We start from the raw sequence: 18258 nt of genomic DNA on the forward strand, positions 1-18258 counted from the left end.
TAAGAGTCCCACTCACAACACAAGTGAGTGTCAAGCCAAGCAGTCACTGGTGCCCAAGCTGAGGGCTTCTAAATTAGATGCACGTTTCGACTTTGAGTCAGAACCTGACAAGGGGAATAACAAAGGGAAGCAGATTATTTATGCAGAGCCCAGTGCCACCATTACCACCACCAATATCCAGAAGATTGAGCCCGAAGATCCAGAGGAGGGGGAGCGTCTCTTCCACTCACAGATGTGGTTGAAGGATTCTCCGCTGCCATTCATTGTTGACATTGAGAGCCAAAATAACCTCATTTCAGCAGAGGTCGTGAAGCGGTTGGGCCTACCAACCACACCACACCCGCAGTTCCACACCATCTGGTGGCTTCACCAAGGATGAGATCTCCATGCCAGTCAACAATGTTGCCTTCCTTACAACATCAAGCCCTTCATATATGAGGTACTATGTGATGTTGCTCCTCTTGAAGTTTGTGATGTATTATTAGGGCAACCATACTTGTGGAAGCGCCATGTTGTGTATGATTCTAGGCCTTGCACAGCTATTATTACTTTGGGCAATAAGTTATATAGGATACCGGAGGTAGCACCACCTATTGCCATCTCTTTGATCTCTGCGAAGCAATGCAATAAGATCATTTCCCAAATCGGGAAATTTGTCTTCCTTATGATTTGCCCTCAGGGAAAGAAGAAGATTGTGGCCACATCCACAACCTCCAAATAAGGCTCCTCCGCACGACAACAGTAGATGGACAAGGTCGTGGAGGAGTATAGGGACATCTTCACCTCACCCACAAGGGTACCCCTACACTGTCGGTCAAGCACTCCATCGATATGACTCCGGGCGCATCGCTACCCAACAAACTGATCTATCAACACTCTATTCTTGAGAACGATGAAATCAAGAGGTAGATTCAGGAGTTGTTGCAGAAAGGGCACATCAGACCAAGTTCGGGAACCCGATCATGTTGGTATAGAAGAAGGACGAGACCTGGAGACTTTTATTGAATATCAGACATTGAATAAGATCACTGTCTAGAATAGGTATTCAATCCCACAGATTGGTGACCTTCTGGGCTAGCTCAAGGGGGACAAATATTTTAGCAAGATTGACTTGAAGTCCAGTTATCACCAGGTACTAATTGAACCCTCCAATGTGTGGAATATTTCCTTCAAATCCAAGGACCGCCTTTTCGAATGGTTGGTCATGCCTTTCAGGTTGACGAATTCCCCCGAAACCTTCATGAGGTTGATGGAAGACCTCTTGCGACCCTTCACCAACTCATTCATGGTAGTGTATTTGGACAACATCCTGATCTTCAGCTAGAGTTGGGAAGAACACCTTCACCATATTCATCAGGTCCTCCAAACCTTGCGTCAACACAAATTGTGTGCCAATTTGGAGAAATGCACTTTTGGTATGACCCATGTTTAATATCTAGGGTACATTATTAATGAGTGGGGTGTGCATGTAGACCTAACCAAGATACAATTTATTCAGGATTGGCCAGCCCCAACCACTCTTATAGAGCTCCACAACTTTCTAGGTTTTGCCAATTTCTACCACGGGTTCGTGTTGGGTTTCTCTCATATCACTTGGCCTTTGAGTCAAGTCACCAAGGGCGGAGCGAAAACAAAGTTCTTTTGGTTAGAATCCCAACAAAAGGTGTTTACCAAGTTGAAGCATCACCTCCGCTCTACACCAATACTCACATTACTAGACCTGCAACAACCATTTGAGATTGAGATAAATGCCTTCGACTATGCTATTGGTGCAGTTATTATCCAGCAGGGGCATCTGGTGGCATATCATAGTGAGACACTTTCAAACACAGTCCGAAAATATCCCACCTATGACAAAGAGATGTATTCCATTGTGCAGGCCTACCAATGATGGAAGGATTACATTCTGGGGAAGGAAATGGTCATCCACATAGACCACCGAACCCTGCAGTTCATACAGACACAAGGAAAGTTGCAGAACGATCGCCATAAAAAATGGTCCACATACCTGCAACAATTCCATTTGAACATTAAGTACAAGAAAGGAAGCACTAATAATGTTGCAGACTGCCTTAGCCAACCATCGGTCTTGGCGCTGACCAGTGTGCTCGACTCTTATGGAGACGATAATTCATAATGGCCACATCTTTACAAGAGTGATCCAGAATTCAACACCACATACCAGATGCTCTTGGAAGGTAAGTAGGTTCCAGATTTTCACCTCTAGGACACGTTATTATGCCACCTGGGACATCTCTGTGTACCTTCAAGCAAGCATGGCAAGATGATTTGGGAGTCGCATTACAGTCAAGTTGCTGGACATTTTGGGGTAGAAAAGATAGTGGCAATACTGCAAAAGTATTTTTATTGGTCAAACCTTCGACAAGATGTTGGAAAGTACATCAAATCCTGCACTGTCTGTGCCATTGCCAAACCTACAAGAAAGAAGCAAGGCTTGTATACTCGTTTGCCTACTCCTATCCAACCCTAGGAATCCATCTCCATGGATTACATGTCGGACCTTCCTTCTACCAAGCATGGAAACGACTGTGTTTTTGTGGTTGTCGACATATTCTCTAAGATGACCATTCTGGCGACCTGCAAGAAGAGTATCTTAGCAGAAGCCACTGCTAAACTCTTCTTTGAATGAGTATGGGTACAATTTGGGATCCCACAATCCATTATCTCAGATCGAGACTGTTAGCTCCTAAGTGTATTCTGGTCAAGCCTCTGGTCATTGTTGGATACCAAGCTCACTAAGTCCATGACCTTTCACCCCCAAACTGATGGCCAAACAGAGGTCATCAACAGGATGATCATGCACATCCTGTGCATGTACAACTCGAAGCACCCACACACATTGGATGAGAGCCTCCCCTATGTCGAACACAACTACAACAGGGCTCTCCACAACTCAACTGGCCACAACCCCTTTCAGGTGGGACTAAGATTCTAACCATTATGTCCCATTTATGTTGCCATACCATTTGCAGCTTCTAAGGCAGATTCAGCTCATGTCTAATTCGAAGCTGACAGGGCTAATAAATTCATTGAGCGCATTCAACACATTCGCCAGCAGGTCCATGACATATTGGACATAGCAAATTCAAAGTGCAAGCAACGTCATGATCAACATCGGGTGACACACAAGTTCCAGGTGGGCGACAAAATTTGGTTACATTTGCAGAAGGAGCGCCTCACTGGGCCCCATCGCAATCTTCACCCACTCTGATATGGGCCTTACACCATCACTAAGGCTGCAGGGGACAATGGTTTTGAGCTCGACATTCCACCATTCCTTGGCCTACACCCAATATTCAATGTGGACCGTTTGCGGCCATACTTCCCCCCATTGTTGGACACATCCGACATTGCTTAGCATTTGACACCAACAGAGCTCAACCTAATTTGTATCGAACAAGTCACAACTGATAGGATCATGGACACACTAATCAAGAACACTCGCTAACAGAGGATCCAACTATATTGAGTTGTCAAAGCAAGCCAACTCCTTCACCAGGGGAAGTGGCTCACCAGAGACCAGGTTCAACAAAAAATTCCTCACCTCATGGAGGCTCTGCACCCAATGGGGACCATTGCTTCCTGAGGGGGGAGGACTGATATAAGTGGATATTGGTGGCCACCTATCTATTCCCCCTAGACCAACAATCAGTTTCATCAGTTTCCTTGATTATAGAAACATTTACTATTTTTAGCAGTTTTTCGGGTCCTGAATTTCGGTGTTGTTTTGAACCTCTAAACAACATTTTTTTGAGGTCCACCGCATGCCTATAAACTTAGGCAGGGGCTTGTTGCAAATCCTGTAGTACTCAGAGAGATATTTCTAACGAGGTGTCGTACGCGCCAAACAAAGATCATATGGCCAAGTTATGATTCGAGGAAGTTGGCTGCCCAACTAACCTCAACGGGGCCCACAAACTCTCGACATTCCATCTCCTAGAGTTAGGTTTTTGGTTGTTTAGGGTTTCCCTTTGTTGTTCAATAATAAAAATTCCCTTGAGCCTCATTGTAACACAATTCAGAGGCATGTAGCCACCACATCTCTTCTCAGGGATAAACTACCATCACCCAAGCTAGTTTATTTCCATTATGTATGTAAGCATATTTATGTTCTTTGATGTTAATGAAATGAAGTTTTATTTCTGCTGCATCTTTGTGTTTATGTTTATATTTGTGTTCTGTTGCGTTCTTGCATAAGTCTGGATCAGTACTGCTACTAGCACAAGATGCCACCACTACTCAACAAAGGAGCCTGCAATTAGAGCAATGTGAACCATTGGTAGGTAGACACAAGTGTGATATGTAGCAATTTTTTTTGCTAAACCCTAACATATATGCAATTAGCCTTTCATTAATCACATTAAACATACATTTATGTAATTACAACCTTCTATCAAACAATGACGACGAAAATATTCTTTACATCTTAAATCCTAACCACACATTTTTTTTAATGTGGTTCATAGACACTGAATGACCGCTACATCCACGGGAAAATCCAATTAGATCAACCCGAAGGGATCTACCTGTCGGCCAAACTAGCAAGGCCTAACCCCAAGGGTGTCAAGGAGATTTGATCTCGTGACCTCCCGATAGGCGAGGTACTTAGCAACATGAACCCAACCAACTGAGCTATCCCTTAGGGCTAAATCCCAACCACACATGTCAACACTATCATTAAAAAATACTTCCCTTTGACACCCCATTTCCAATAGGAGTACACATTTAAACATAATAATCTTTTATTTATGGGACAAGAAATCATTTTCAATAATTATTTCATTACTTAATTTATAAAGATACATGGTTGGAAAAATTGTTGTTGATCTTTTCTACTCGGGTTCTATTCGTGTAGATTGACATGTTAGCCAATTATAATAAAGTTTGCTGTCAGATAAGACACCTCAGCTCTTGTTAAGTCATATAATTCTTGCAAGATATTAACTTGCAAATTATTGACACTAGCCTACAAACAAACATGTACCTCACTCATTGCCAATTCTTCTAATTTTTTTTCTCCTTTTATTCTAAACAAAAATACACCTACTCAACTCTTATAAACCATATTATATAAACTAATAAATCACATTTCCACAAATTTAAACTTATAATACAAATTTATAAAATTTCCAAATTCCTTTATCCAAAGACATTTACTCCTTTATCAATTACTAATTCTTTTAAATTCCTTTTTCCACCCTACTAACTACTAAATCACAGCTCAACCAATTTAAGTTTATAATAAAATTCTAATAAATCACAACTCAACCAATTTAAATTTATAATAAAATTCTAATAATAAATCACAGCTCAACCAATTTAATTTTATAATAAAATTCTAATAAATCATAGCTCAACCCATTTAAATTTATAATAACATTCTAATAAATTTTACTTAACAGATATAAGGGAAGAGTTTTTTGCGACTCCAAACTCCCTTATCCAAACAAATTTAACCTGTATACAATTACGCACTGTTTAAAGTTTGATCTTATCACTACTATTAGAGGCGATGGTGCTAACTCCTGACCATCAATAAGGATGGCAGCGGCGATAGCTTCTCTGGCTGCCTCGTTTTCTGGCTTTCACGTAGCCGAAATCCACAATCCAGCAAAATCCCTTAACAAATCCTTCCTGGGATTATCTCTCAGAGCCCAGAATCTCAAAGCCCACAAAAGACCGATTGGACTGCATTTGAATGGTGCCCCTGCGATAAGAATGACCATTGCAACAATACCAGCACCAAGCGACCTTGAGATGCAGGACCTCCCAAAATATGTGAAGTCCAGGCTGCCCGGAGGTTTTGCTGCCCAGAAACTCATGGGGACTGGTCGAAGGAAGACTGCTGTGGCACGTGTCGTCCTCCTGGAGGGCTCTGGGAAAATCATCATCAATGGCCGTACTGCTCAGGTCTCTTGCCCCCTTCGAACCCTTATTGTAATTGGATTTTTAGGGAATGGGTATCTATATTTATACATATTCACATGAATGAAACCGGTATTTTACATGTGCTGGTAATATAATTGTTTTTCGATGAATCTAAGGGTGAATTAACAGTGTCTTCTGTTTTAGCATACATTTCTGAAAGTAGCGTTGTCTCTTGGAAAGAAACCCTTGCAAGATGCATGTCATGAAGAACAACATTTCAGTAGGGAGCCCATTTGACTAGGCTGAACGGTGGATGTCTTGTATAGAAAGCATTTGCCAATATAGTGTCCCTGCCTAGGTTCAAAACTCAGTTTACGAGTATAGTAAGGCAAGGCAATTGTGGCTTGTGGGTAGTTGCGCCAGACTCAAGGCAGTCCAGGATCAATACCCACTGCCACCACATTATTCACTCCTTTCACTTTACTCTGGTGCATTTCCAGCCTAAGGGCGGTATCCTTGAGAAATTTGGTTTGTCATTGAAGTTCTCGTACCTTGGATGTTACAATTGAATGCAGGTTGTATCGTGAAAAAGTTATTGGGAACACCAAAAGTAGAGCCTTTGGAGGGATGGAACAACAATGCACTGGTGCCAAGACAATAGGTTACGCAGTTAATGTATTACTGAATTGGGTTCCGAAGAATGATATGGAGAAATCTGTCGGGGGGCTGAAAAAGATCAACATATCCTACAGATCAATCCATGTTGATGAAAACAACAACGAAGGGGCTTGATAAGTAACTTACATCCTTCAACTTTCAGAAGTGACGGAAAAGTCAAATAAAACAAACAACCAATAACAACAATGCGCAAAGCCGTTTAGTTGCAACGTATTCTGAGTGATTTCAACATGAACCATTTAAAAGATTAGAATGAGAACTCAAGGGTTTAACATATGAAACACTTTCTTACTCTCATCCTCAATTACACACTTTGGGTTCAACAGCAGGATCCACGAGAACGTACAATCGAGAGTGATCTTCGAAAAACTCATAAATGCAGTCTCTAAAAACATTACTGAGATGGGTGGAGGATACTTGCAGACTTTAGAATACAGTGGTGGAATAAAGGCTAATGGCATAACATTCCAGGCAGAGAAGAAAAAACCTGTTTTGGTGGAGAAAATGTGCATATAACGCCTGTAGAGTTCTCTGCTGGTTAGTGAAGAGTGTCCTTTTAATTAATGGAAAGTAAACCATTTTTCTTGATGCAGCCATGCCTCAATGAAGATTTCATATGTTGATTGAGCCCTTCCATGTCTATGGATAATCAGTCGTTTCTTTTTCCAATGCAATCGGCCCTTCTTGTGCAGGGGTATTATAAAGAAAGCATGGGAACAATTAATGGCCAATAACCACTTCACATTTCATTATGGAGGGAAATGGGTAGCACTCTGATTCTTCTGTTTGAAGACACAGTGATAGTAAATTTACTACTAGGGCCAATGATGCGGACAACTTTATTAACCTTCCTCATTTCTTCTTTAGGCTTGCTTGTATAGTTCATGGGTGCCCCTGACTTCTTTTATACAAGATAATCGACCTTTATGATGACCGACTGAAGATTGGTTGTTGGGAGGACCTTTATTTTGTATAGCTAACTGCTACATCCTTCCAACGAGAAATATGCAAGCATGTCAGTTTCAAAAGTGCTTCTTACCTCCATGCATGCCTAGAATGAAGATAGTTGGGTTTCATCTATTAAAGTAATAGACCATGACATGTTTCATGTAAAGAGGGCACTTATTCTTTTGAAAATATGGTGGGTTCCACATGCATGTGGCATCAACTTCTTGGACCATGTCATTGGACTCTTCACCAAGGGCTTACTAATGAGCCATTACAGGCCTAATTCAACCATAGTTTACAAATTGGAACCGGGCTTTGAACTGGCTATCCTATTTATTAGAGTTCGAGCTGGGACTGGATCGAACCGGATTTGAAAAAAAAAACATAAACTAAATAATTTTTAATGAAAAGAAATATTATAAGATTTCAAATTCCAAACCATTAGAGACAAAATATGTAAAGTTTGCTCCTTTATTTACCATGTAATGGTAAATATATTAAAATGGCACTGAGTGCAGTACATATCAGCAACGAAATACATAATCAATGAGGCTCTAAATGGCCTCTAGACTCTAGAGCACAAAAACAATGTTGCTGCAAAACTTAGGGCTACTGCAGAACTCTCCAAGCTCACATATGCTCACAAAAACTCTAAATGAGAGGTGTGAGGCAAATACGAGGGGGAGGGTTGGTTTTATAGCCAAGGGAGGTTGTTTTGGGAGGGAAACAACCCTTGATTTCCTCCAAAACCACCTCAAAACCTGACAAAAACTGCCACCATGGGTCCCCCATATGTGTGAGAGCTGGCTGGCCAGTTATGGCCCATGGGTCCTGTTATCGATTCAATTACCTATGTTGCTAAGGTCTTGGAAACCAAAAAATCGTAAAAACCGGGAAAATATTGGTAAAAATCGACAAACATTGGCTTGGCGAAAAAATCGTGATTTGGAGATAAAATCGGGATGTTATCGAGATGTTCGCAACACTGTTGGAAACCTGCTGGATGGACACACACCGGGCAGGGACCCACTATCACCTCAGCCCAAGCCCCCGCCATTTAGTGCCAACACCATCTAAATGGCCAAGGGAGGAGTCCCTAATATAACCCCAAGTAACTTCAAAATAAGATCAGTGCCTTACATGGAGTTGCCTAGAGTGGAGACATTCACTTCCAAGAGCTATCTACTTGTAAATATGTGACAATAACAACAGAAAACTAAACAACAAAATTAGTAGCACCAAATAACTAAAAATATATTGTGTATCCTATGGTTTTTGGTCTAAAGGAAAATATCTAGCCAAATAATTATTTTGTGAGTTGGGTTGCTGGCTGGAGAGGTATGAGATGAAACAACTTTCCGTTCTACATAGCAGACTGTGAAATCTGCAAAAAACGCAGGAACAACAATCTGATTTGACTATAACAACCACCCTACAAGTGCCTTAGCACTTCCAGATGATTAGTCTAGGGGTTGAGAGGTATGAGGGTTAATTTTGAGGCATTTGGGGCCTCCTCTCAACCAAAATTTTACTGAAAAGTGAATTTCTAACAAGGTAGAAATTAGTTTTTAGAGTTCTAGGTGAAAACCTGTTGAGAAATCTAGGGCATCATATGGATTAGGTTTTTTAGGTAGATTTCTCTTAGACTTTGACATTTTCTTGTGATTGCTCTTTTCTCCTTCTTAGTTCTTCTTTTAATTTATTATGTTCCTTTCATCAAGACAAATGCCAAACAATGAAGATCATAACAAGAGACACAAGATGTAGGCACTCAGCCAGGGCTGTTGGACACCTAATCCTAAAGGGTTAGCGTGGAAGTTGAATGGACAAGCAGTCCAAGAGACCTTGGGATCTGAATCCCAAGAGTCACCTATTGTACTATAAATGTGTATCTTATGTTAATAAAAATATGCACTCACTGATTTATCTTTCCTATATTCTATGTTTTCCATGTGAGTTTAACATGGTATCAGAGCGGGCGAATTCTGGCCCTGCTCATATTTGAGCCACTTGTTTTGTGGTCTCTATGTAATTGTCATTTGTGCAGACCTTCCAGTTCTGCCCATTACCTATAAAGCTCCATTAATTCATTGTTGGCCAGAAATCTGCTGACTCTGGCTATTTTAAGCCTCTCTGTCTGACCGAAGAAATCATACCTGCGCTCTCTCTCTTCTGCGTTACTTGCGCCCTCTGTCCTTTAAATTATGCCTGCGCTCTTTACTGTCTATAAACCTGCTGTCCTGAGAGCTGCTGAGTCCTGAGCACTACTCTGACATTGATTCTCTGGCTCTGGCTCTGCCTGGCCTGCGCCTCTATCCTGAAGACTGCGCACTATCCATAATTATGCTGCTAAATGTGCGTTGTTCTCAGTGATTGATACTGAATGTATGTTGATGCGTTTTAAGTAAAATCGTTGCAAAGTCCGCCTTGGCTCTGGCCTGAATGTGCGTTGATGCATTTTAAGTAAAATCGTTTTGCAAGTCCGACTTCTTTTGCGGAATCTCTTCGAATTCTCCTCGGCTGGTAGGCGACTGAGAGATGGTTTATCGTAGGCCTGTGTAGGTTTGGGTATTTGGTATCGTATTCTCCAGAAGGTTACGGGCTGATACCATAATTTTTTGTGATCAGTAGGCGACCCAAAACGAGAACAAAATGCTGGTTCACTTACGGGCTGACCCAAAACGTGTAATGTCCGTATTTTGTCCATAATTTGCAGAGTAGAGGCAACATTACAGTTTTTTCAAGATAATTATTTGACCGTTTTTAAGAGAATCAAATCACCTTGTGGTCGTGGGTTCGGGCCCCACGGTGGGCGCCATGCCTTTCCTCCATGAAACTCGCATTGTGTTAACTTCTATTCCATTGGGATCTCGCAGAGCCGTGAGGGCTTCTAAGATCATGTCATCATAATCGCACCTCAGGGAATGATTTCTAGCACTTGCGGGAGTGCTCTTAGGAGTATAGATAACAATATCTGTTGAGGAGGGTATTATTGCTTCGGATTTTATGAGCATTGCAGTACCTGGAGCGGATTTAAGACCAGGCGACCAGCGGTAAACACCGGTTGTTTGCGGCGCTGTTTGACATTAACTCCAAGTTTCTTTTTATATATAATCAGTCCTTTTCATTTATTGCTTTCCATGACGTTGCTCGGAGATGGAATGTGAAGTACCAGAGGATTTAAATAAGCAGCGCATTTAAATAAGCACTTGCACAGTTTTTTGCTGTATTGAAGGACATGGTATAAGTTTTTTATAATGCTGTATCAGAGGATTTAAATAGGCAGCGCATTTATAAAAAAAAAAAGGCAGTTGCACAGTTTTTTTATAATGCTGTATTGATTGACATATTGGTGAAGTCTTTCAGAAGTTTTCTCTGCAACGAAGGTATAGAGATTGCTGCCGCTGCGTTGGAGGTCTCTATGTTTAGTGCGCGTTGAATAGTTTGTGTTGAGGAAAAGAATTGTTGGTCGTTTCTGTTCAAGTCATTTTGAATAGTTTGTGTTGACAAAGAGCATTTGTGCGTCGTTTCTGTTCAAGTCACTCTGTGCTGAGGAAGAGCATCATATCATGTTGAAGTGATTGGCCAGCAACGAATCACCACTTCAGGATGACTACCATCTTCACGATTATCGGCACCTTCCACTTTCAGGTCTGACGGACTTGTGAATCGGAACAACTCCCAAAAGCTCTTCAACTTCATGCAAGGTCGTGTTAATGAGATTAATAGTAAATACGCATTCAGTGCTTATGCAGAGGTGCTGTTGATGAAGGTTCCCATGCTAATGTTGTCTTTGAGAAATAGGTTGCATAAGTCTTGAGTTTGGATTCTTTGGGTTTATGAGTTTGTAGCCATATTGCAACTCAGACGCTGCTTTCAGTACAGGATATTGTTTCAATGCAATCTTTCGTATTTCTTTTTCATCCTTGTATACAACTGCAGCTATATTTCTAGTGAGAGCGCCCTCATACAAGAATTTTCCAACGGGAGTATCCTTGCCTGCAACCATGATCTTGGCTGTGGTGCCCCCACTTATAATGTTGACGGGATACCATCTGGGAACATTCTAAGTCTTGAGATTTTGTGTAATTGTGGGCGGGTGTATTCAGTTGGTTCTGCTGAGCTGCTGAGAGTGAACGCTTGATGACGAGGAGGTCCCTCATTCTGTTCTATTGCATCAGAAAAAAAAACACGAATATTCACATCCTATAAATCTAACGACTGTATATCTTACAGACATTTCATGTGGCTATCCAAGATTTTCGTTTGTTGTGGCCTTGACCCGTAAGCAGCGGCTATCGAATTTACAGAAGGCGGTCTCGGAGATTTCACCTTCGCCGTCGTCCTGCGTGCGCTGGAAGAGGCGACCAAAGAAATTGACAGAGACATACAAGGCCTGTAGGAATCAACAGAGATGTCAGGACGGAAACTCTGCCCGGAGTTGAACAGTGGCATAGATGCATCAAAATATGCATAGGCTATTCTCCATCTTCATGAGGGTTGCAACACAAACTTCAGTGATGTATTGATCTGTTTGGAGTTATTAGTTCATCAGTCTCTAATAATCTCTTGAATATTAGCTGTTCATCTGCTTCCAATCTCTGTTATTATTTGAGTTAACATCAGAGGTATATGTAATCCATTCCTGTAGTTGAAGTTCGGATCTCAAAGAAGGAATAAGTCATTTAGTTGTGCATCCATACAAAGTGTATCTTGGTATACCTGAGCATTTTAAGGGTGAAACATATCTATTGTATCTGTTTTGGAAGGACTTTGAACCCTTCATTCTTGCTGGACACAAATCTGTTTGTGATTGCCTAAATTCTTAGCTGGAATTAGTTGAGTGTTCATTTCTTTGTTGAGACAATGGCTAGATTTGATGATGTATTAGAGTTACTGAATACACTAATACACTCCACTATTGGTGGGAAGGTAAATGTTAGCAAAGAAACTCTTTGTGACATTCAGACATGCTTATATAATGCACAGGAAAAGATTGATTTTTTACAGCTTGAATCTCAGCTTCAGCAAGAAGAAATAAAACAAAGGAGTCATCATTCTGAACCTGTTTTTGTTCAGAACAGTGAAATAGACTCCCATAAGCAGCAAGTTCATTCAGATCCAGAAACCAATAAAGCAGCAGTTGTACATGCAGATGCAGAAACTCAGTTTGCATTTCCCAAGCCCATCATCAGACCTTGGGAACAACTTGTCCACAACAAGCACAGAACTGGTCTTGGATATGACAAGGACTTGTCCTTTCATATTCCAGACTATGCCAAGCCCATTCAGTTTCAGAGCGCTGGATTTATTCATGACAGTTCACCTGCTTCTCATGACAGTTCAGCTTCAGCTGTTCCAGATTCTGCCCCTCTTCCACAGCAACAACAACAACAAAAACAACAGATCGTGAAATGCCAACACTGTGATCGAGTTGGCCATTTGAAAGATCACTGTTTTGATCTTCATCCATGTAAGCACTGTCATAAAACCAACCATTCTTCACTCAGATGCTTCAAAAACAAACGTCCTGCAAGAACAAAAATTCATCTTGGATGGATCGCTTCTTGGCAATGGGCATCAACAACCAAGAAGATATTCCAAACACATGTCAGAACTTGTTCCAGAATATTGAACAGTCTTGCAGTTGAGTTTTCTCCATCTTCTCACCTTGTACCTGACAGGGGGGGAAATGATAGTCATCTACAAGCTTCAAAGTCACATCAAGCGAGCCTGAGCCACAACCTGCCACACCAGTTTCAGAGTTGCAGCCAGAGACAAAGATGCCCGTGAACATGACTTCAGTTGGATTGAGAACACTTCCTCTAGCAGAAGACTTCAGCTTCTTGCCAGTTTTGGAAGAGTTCAGGAATTGCATTAAGCATTCCAGAGTTGTTGGTCATCCTTAAACCATCACAGGTTGAGACTTCCCTTTACAGGTTGAAGTTTTACCTTTTATGCGGGGTGAGACCTCCCTTTCATGGTTGAAGGTTTCCCTCTTTAAAACAATAGGATCACTTCCTCTAGCAGAAAACTTCAGTTTCTTGCCAGTTTTGGAAGAGTTCCGAGAAATGCACTAAGCATTCCAGTGTTGGTGGTCATCCTTAAACCACCGCCCTTTTTTACCAACATTTCATAGAGCACATTCAGCCTAGTGCTGCCATGCATTTTTTGCACATTTTGTATTACAGCTCTCTTCTTGGACTCATACATAACCCTTCGGATTAAGGGGGGAATGTTGGACACCTAATCCTAAAGGGTTAGCGTGGAAGTTGAATGGACAAGCAGTCCAAGAGACCTTGGGATCTGAATCCCAAGAGTCACCTATTGTACTATAAATGTGTATCTTATGTTAATAAAAATATGCACTCACTGATTTATCTTTCCTATATTCTATGTTTTCCATGTGAGCACTCAGCCAGGGCAAAACCCCTATCTAGGGGAAAACCTAGTCCAGCTCTTCCACTAGTATATACAAATCAAGATGAGACAATCCAAGACCCTTTATACCTAGACAAAGACCTCCTCCAATCACCAAGTCAACCCTTCCTTCCAGTGGATGATCCCTGCCAATGTCTTCAAGTGTTAACTTCTCAGATGCAGCTTCAATCCAAAATTTTGGCCCCCAGCTACATAATTTTGGTCCCTAGCTTTAGAATTTTTGATTTGCAATTGATTCAGAAATTTTGCCCCTAGCGTCAGTCCAGTAACTTCGCATGTGTGAGAGAGAGATGCCCAAAAACTCGATTTTTGTCTTCCCCTATTTCTGTTAGAAAATTGGAAAAGCAGAAAGATTTTCTTATACTTGATAATTACTTGTGAGATTCTTGTGTTTTTATTAACTTTCTTATGTTCTTCTTTTATCTTAGTTCATCAAGCAATTACCAAAACAATAGCATGAAGATCAAGGACACCAGATGTAGGCGGACAACCATGGCAAAACCCCAATCTTGGGGAAAAACCAGTCAACAACTCTTCCTTCAATAGTTTTCCTGAGATAATCCAAGACTCTTGACATAGACACAAACTTCCTCCACACCATGTCAGCCCTTTCCTTTTCCATTAGACGATCACTTGGTAGTACTGTCTTCGACCTAGATGCGACAATAGTAGCAGCAACACTTCGATGCAGTAGTATCTTCACCCTAGCAACTTCGATCTTAATGCAACAACTTCGACCTTGAAGCACTTAGCTTTTCGACCTTGAAGCAACACTTCTACCTTGGAGCAACACTTTGACCTTGATGCCGTACTTCAACCTTGATGTTGTAACAAATCTTCTTGATGCCTATTACCGCTCAAACTAGCAGGGGACCTAAAGGGGATCTTTAAAGGGCAAATGCTAGACCAAGGGCAACAAATGGAGAGTTAGCCCACTGTCACCTCAGCTAAGGCTCCCTTCTATTTATGGACTTACACTGATGGGAGGAGACCCAGTATATTATGGAGTCACCGATGAAGGATAAGTCAATGAATGGATGCAGAGTGACCAAAATAATCCCTTTCCAGAAGAGTTTGAAAGAAAGAGCTTGCTTGCTTTTTAAGCAAGGTACATGTCTTCTAGGAGAAGGAAGGGAGGATTTGAGGGTTAGGTTTATGGGATATGACTTGTGAAGGATTTTCCCAATCCCTAAAATCCTTGTTGAAATTGGTATCCTGGATGGTTCTTGAAGAATTGTCTTTTCGAAGGAACGAGACCACACGAGACCAAGTGGACCTAGTCTAGGGTAGGAGGAAAGAGTGTGGGAACCAATGATGTTCTTACCCTAGACAAGGTGGGGAAAGGATCAAAGAAAGAATTTTCACTTAAAGGTGTTGAATGGATCTAATGAGGTACTAGCCTTAAGGATGCTAGGGCAAAGTTTGATCTTGGAGCTAGGGCTTGGCTTTTCTCACAACTCCACTATCAAAATGGCCTCAAATTTGGAGGAGGTTTTGAGGAAGCACCAACACAAGAGGGGCTAGGAGATCGAACTTTTTGGAGTTCTAGTTCATCGAGAAAATGATGCCCGAGGTGACCCAACTTGGCTAGACCTAGGAAAAGGTGAAAGAAGGCGGTTTAAGGTGACCACCTTTTGGTAGATTAGTGCCTTAGTCTTGGGAGAATGGAGTCTATGATGAATATGAGTGAGGACCTTTGGTTCTTGGTCAAGGAGGCCTGAAGACTACTTTGCTAGCCTTCTAGGTAAAAAAGAAGCAATCTTGCAGCTTTTATACTTCAATGTGCAAAAGGTGATGGCTTATAAAGATCAATTTGTTGATAAAATTACTCCTAGGAGATTTCTTTCATATTACATGGCCCACACATTGAGAGATGTTATAATAGAGACAAAATTCCACAATTTAAAGCAGTAAATGCAACAATTCGCCCTAAGAATAGCGAAAATCCCAGTCCAATGTATATGGAAAAGTAAACAAGAATAACATTTAAAAACATGTACTTACATGTAATAGAATATATCCAACCATCCACAATTTGACAAGAGAGAAGCTCCAAGATAAGATAGACCAAATTCACACATCAAAATTCATCCATAAAGCTCCAATTCATCCACCAAGAAAAAGTGTGAAAATCTCAAGAGAGAGAAAATATCCAATCCAAAGTGATGATGAGTAAATGAATTCATCTCACTTGTATTTATACAGTAATGAGGAGTTCAAATTAGCCTCCTTGGCCTACATAAGCCCCAAAAATAAAATAATGTTCTAATATTCTAACTTTTGGTGACAAGCCCACCAAACTAGCTCACAAATGAAAGAACAAGCCTCTCAAGAGGTCAAATAATAATCTATGCATGTCGTAGGGCCCTCTAAGAGGCCTAATGAGGTCCATGGGTGCCATAATGAAGAGTAAGACCCTCAAAAGTGATGGACAAGGAGTTGGCCCCTTGTTCTCCAAACAATAAACCTGTGGTGCTCCCAATGGGTGTGGGGGCACAATAATAATCTTGTGGGTCTCCAAATGAGTCGAGGATGCTTGTAGATTGTTTACAAGGGCTCTGATGATGGTGTAGGGGATGCCACATCATCCTACAAGTCCTGGGTCAGCTGCCAAGTGCATGATACATTTTTGGGGCCGACTAGGCTAAGGTGAACCAGGTGCATCATCCCCGTCCAATGGGAGTATCTCGAGCATCTCTGATCATCCTCAGGGATCCATGGAGTTCTGTCTATTGCTGTGGAGGCCCATGGCTCTCAACACACACCCTACATGTGCCAATTGAGCCCTCTGGAGGTTTAGGACCTGGTATAGGGAGACCAAACCCAAGATGGAGACCATCTGCAATCCTGCATAAGATCCAATGCTTCCCCTAGCCTTCCAGTACAACAAGTCATTAGAGAAATCGAGTAAATGAGCTTACCAATCATGGACCACAGGCGGGGACTTCATAATGGCATGGCCTTCCATAATGGGCTTTGGGGTGTGCCGATGTCTCATAAACTCCAAATGCGGTTAACCAAGAATCCTGTTAGGTGGTTTCTACTTATAAGGGGGATAATATGTTCAAGGTACATCCTTCAAAAGGTGGTGGCATGTGACAGATAGGTGAATGAAGTAGGGGATGAGAAGGGGCAGCCCTGGGCCACATGTTGGGGTACAAGGGTAGCTAATAAAAGAGAAGCCCACACTTGGGTTTATAATGTATAGGAGGGAGCAATCATGGTACATGAGGTGCCCCAACCTTGATTTTTCCACCCTTCTTTATATGCCTTTTGCCTTTTTATGATTTTCTTTGATTAACTGCTCGGGGCTCAAGGGGTAAGAGCATGATGCATAAGATATAGCAGTGAATACCCCCTTTTAAGGTGGGGCGGTTCATTGCCCACCAGAAGTTGGGACAATCATGGGTTCCTATATGATGAAGGAGGTTCATAAAACCTGTAGGAACCAAGGTGATGGCCATGATGATGGGGTAGAGCTCATGTATTGGCTTTTTCCCATGTGCTAAATGTGTTTGTCTGAGCCATCTTTTGCATTTTGTGGTGCATTTTCCTGTTGAATGTGGCCAAATATGTTTTTGTCTTTCTTTTTAGCTGTATCAACCTTCGGTCATCATTCCAGGCCATGACCCAATGTGTGGCCAAGGGGAAGGGGCAAGCTAACCCTATGTGGACCCAGTGGAGGAATAATGAGTGGAAAGGGAGTAATATAAGCGGATAAGGGAGCAGGACCATGGAACCAAAATCGGGGTTTCTCGTGAAATACCATCCCTAAAGCCAAATGGCCAATAAAAAAGATCCCACAGGACTAGAATCCAAGGTTAATATCCAAAAGGGGTCTAGGGGACAAGAGCACAACCCTAACCCATTCTTTCCGCCGAATCCTCCCATTAATCCATGCCCAGAAGTGTTCATGATAAGCAAACTACAATATTCAATTACCAAATGACAAGGCATGCATACCTTTAGGTTCGGGAGGCCCACCTTCAAACATACGATCATAGCAGATGGGCGAGGGACCACATGGCTAGCTTAGGTGGCGGAGACATGGCATGCATACCTTTAGGTTTGGGAGGCCCACCTTCAAACATACGATCATAGCAGATGGGCGAGGGACCACATGGCTAGCTTAGGTGGCGGAGACATGGCACAATGAGCTAGCTAGTGGCTGCTCGCTATCGGTTGAGGATTGTCTTGGAGAAAAAAATGTTCCTAGAGATATCACCCACAAAATGGTGGGTAACATCTGGCTCCAACTGGAACGTGATCTCTCTCGAAGTGGGCAAAGCTACTCGAACGGGA

At 41.8% G+C, this 18258-nt stretch overlaps 1 protein-coding gene across 1 annotated transcript in view; it reads left to right on the forward strand.

The window, feature by feature from the left end:
• Positions 1 to 5489: 5489 nt before the first annotated feature.
• Positions 5490 to 18258, forward strand: part of RPS9 (ribosomal protein S9) — a 69023-nt gene continuing 56254 nt past the window's right edge. The window contains exon 1 of the mRNA XM_089447115.1: positions 5490 to 5931. Within this exon, the coding sequence (XP_089303241.1) occupies positions 5563 to 5931 (369 nt within the window). The 5' untranslated portion in view covers positions 5490 to 5562. The remainder of the gene's footprint in view (positions 5932 to 18258) is intronic.

The sequence above is a fragment of the Pinus tabuliformis genome, chromosome X (genome assembly GCF_031772625.1).
Source record: "Pinus tabuliformis cultivar Carrire ecotype Pingquan chromosome X, CPIR1, whole genome shotgun sequence".
Taxonomy (NCBI): domain Eukaryota; kingdom Viridiplantae; phylum Streptophyta; class Pinopsida; order Pinales; family Pinaceae; genus Pinus; species Pinus tabuliformis.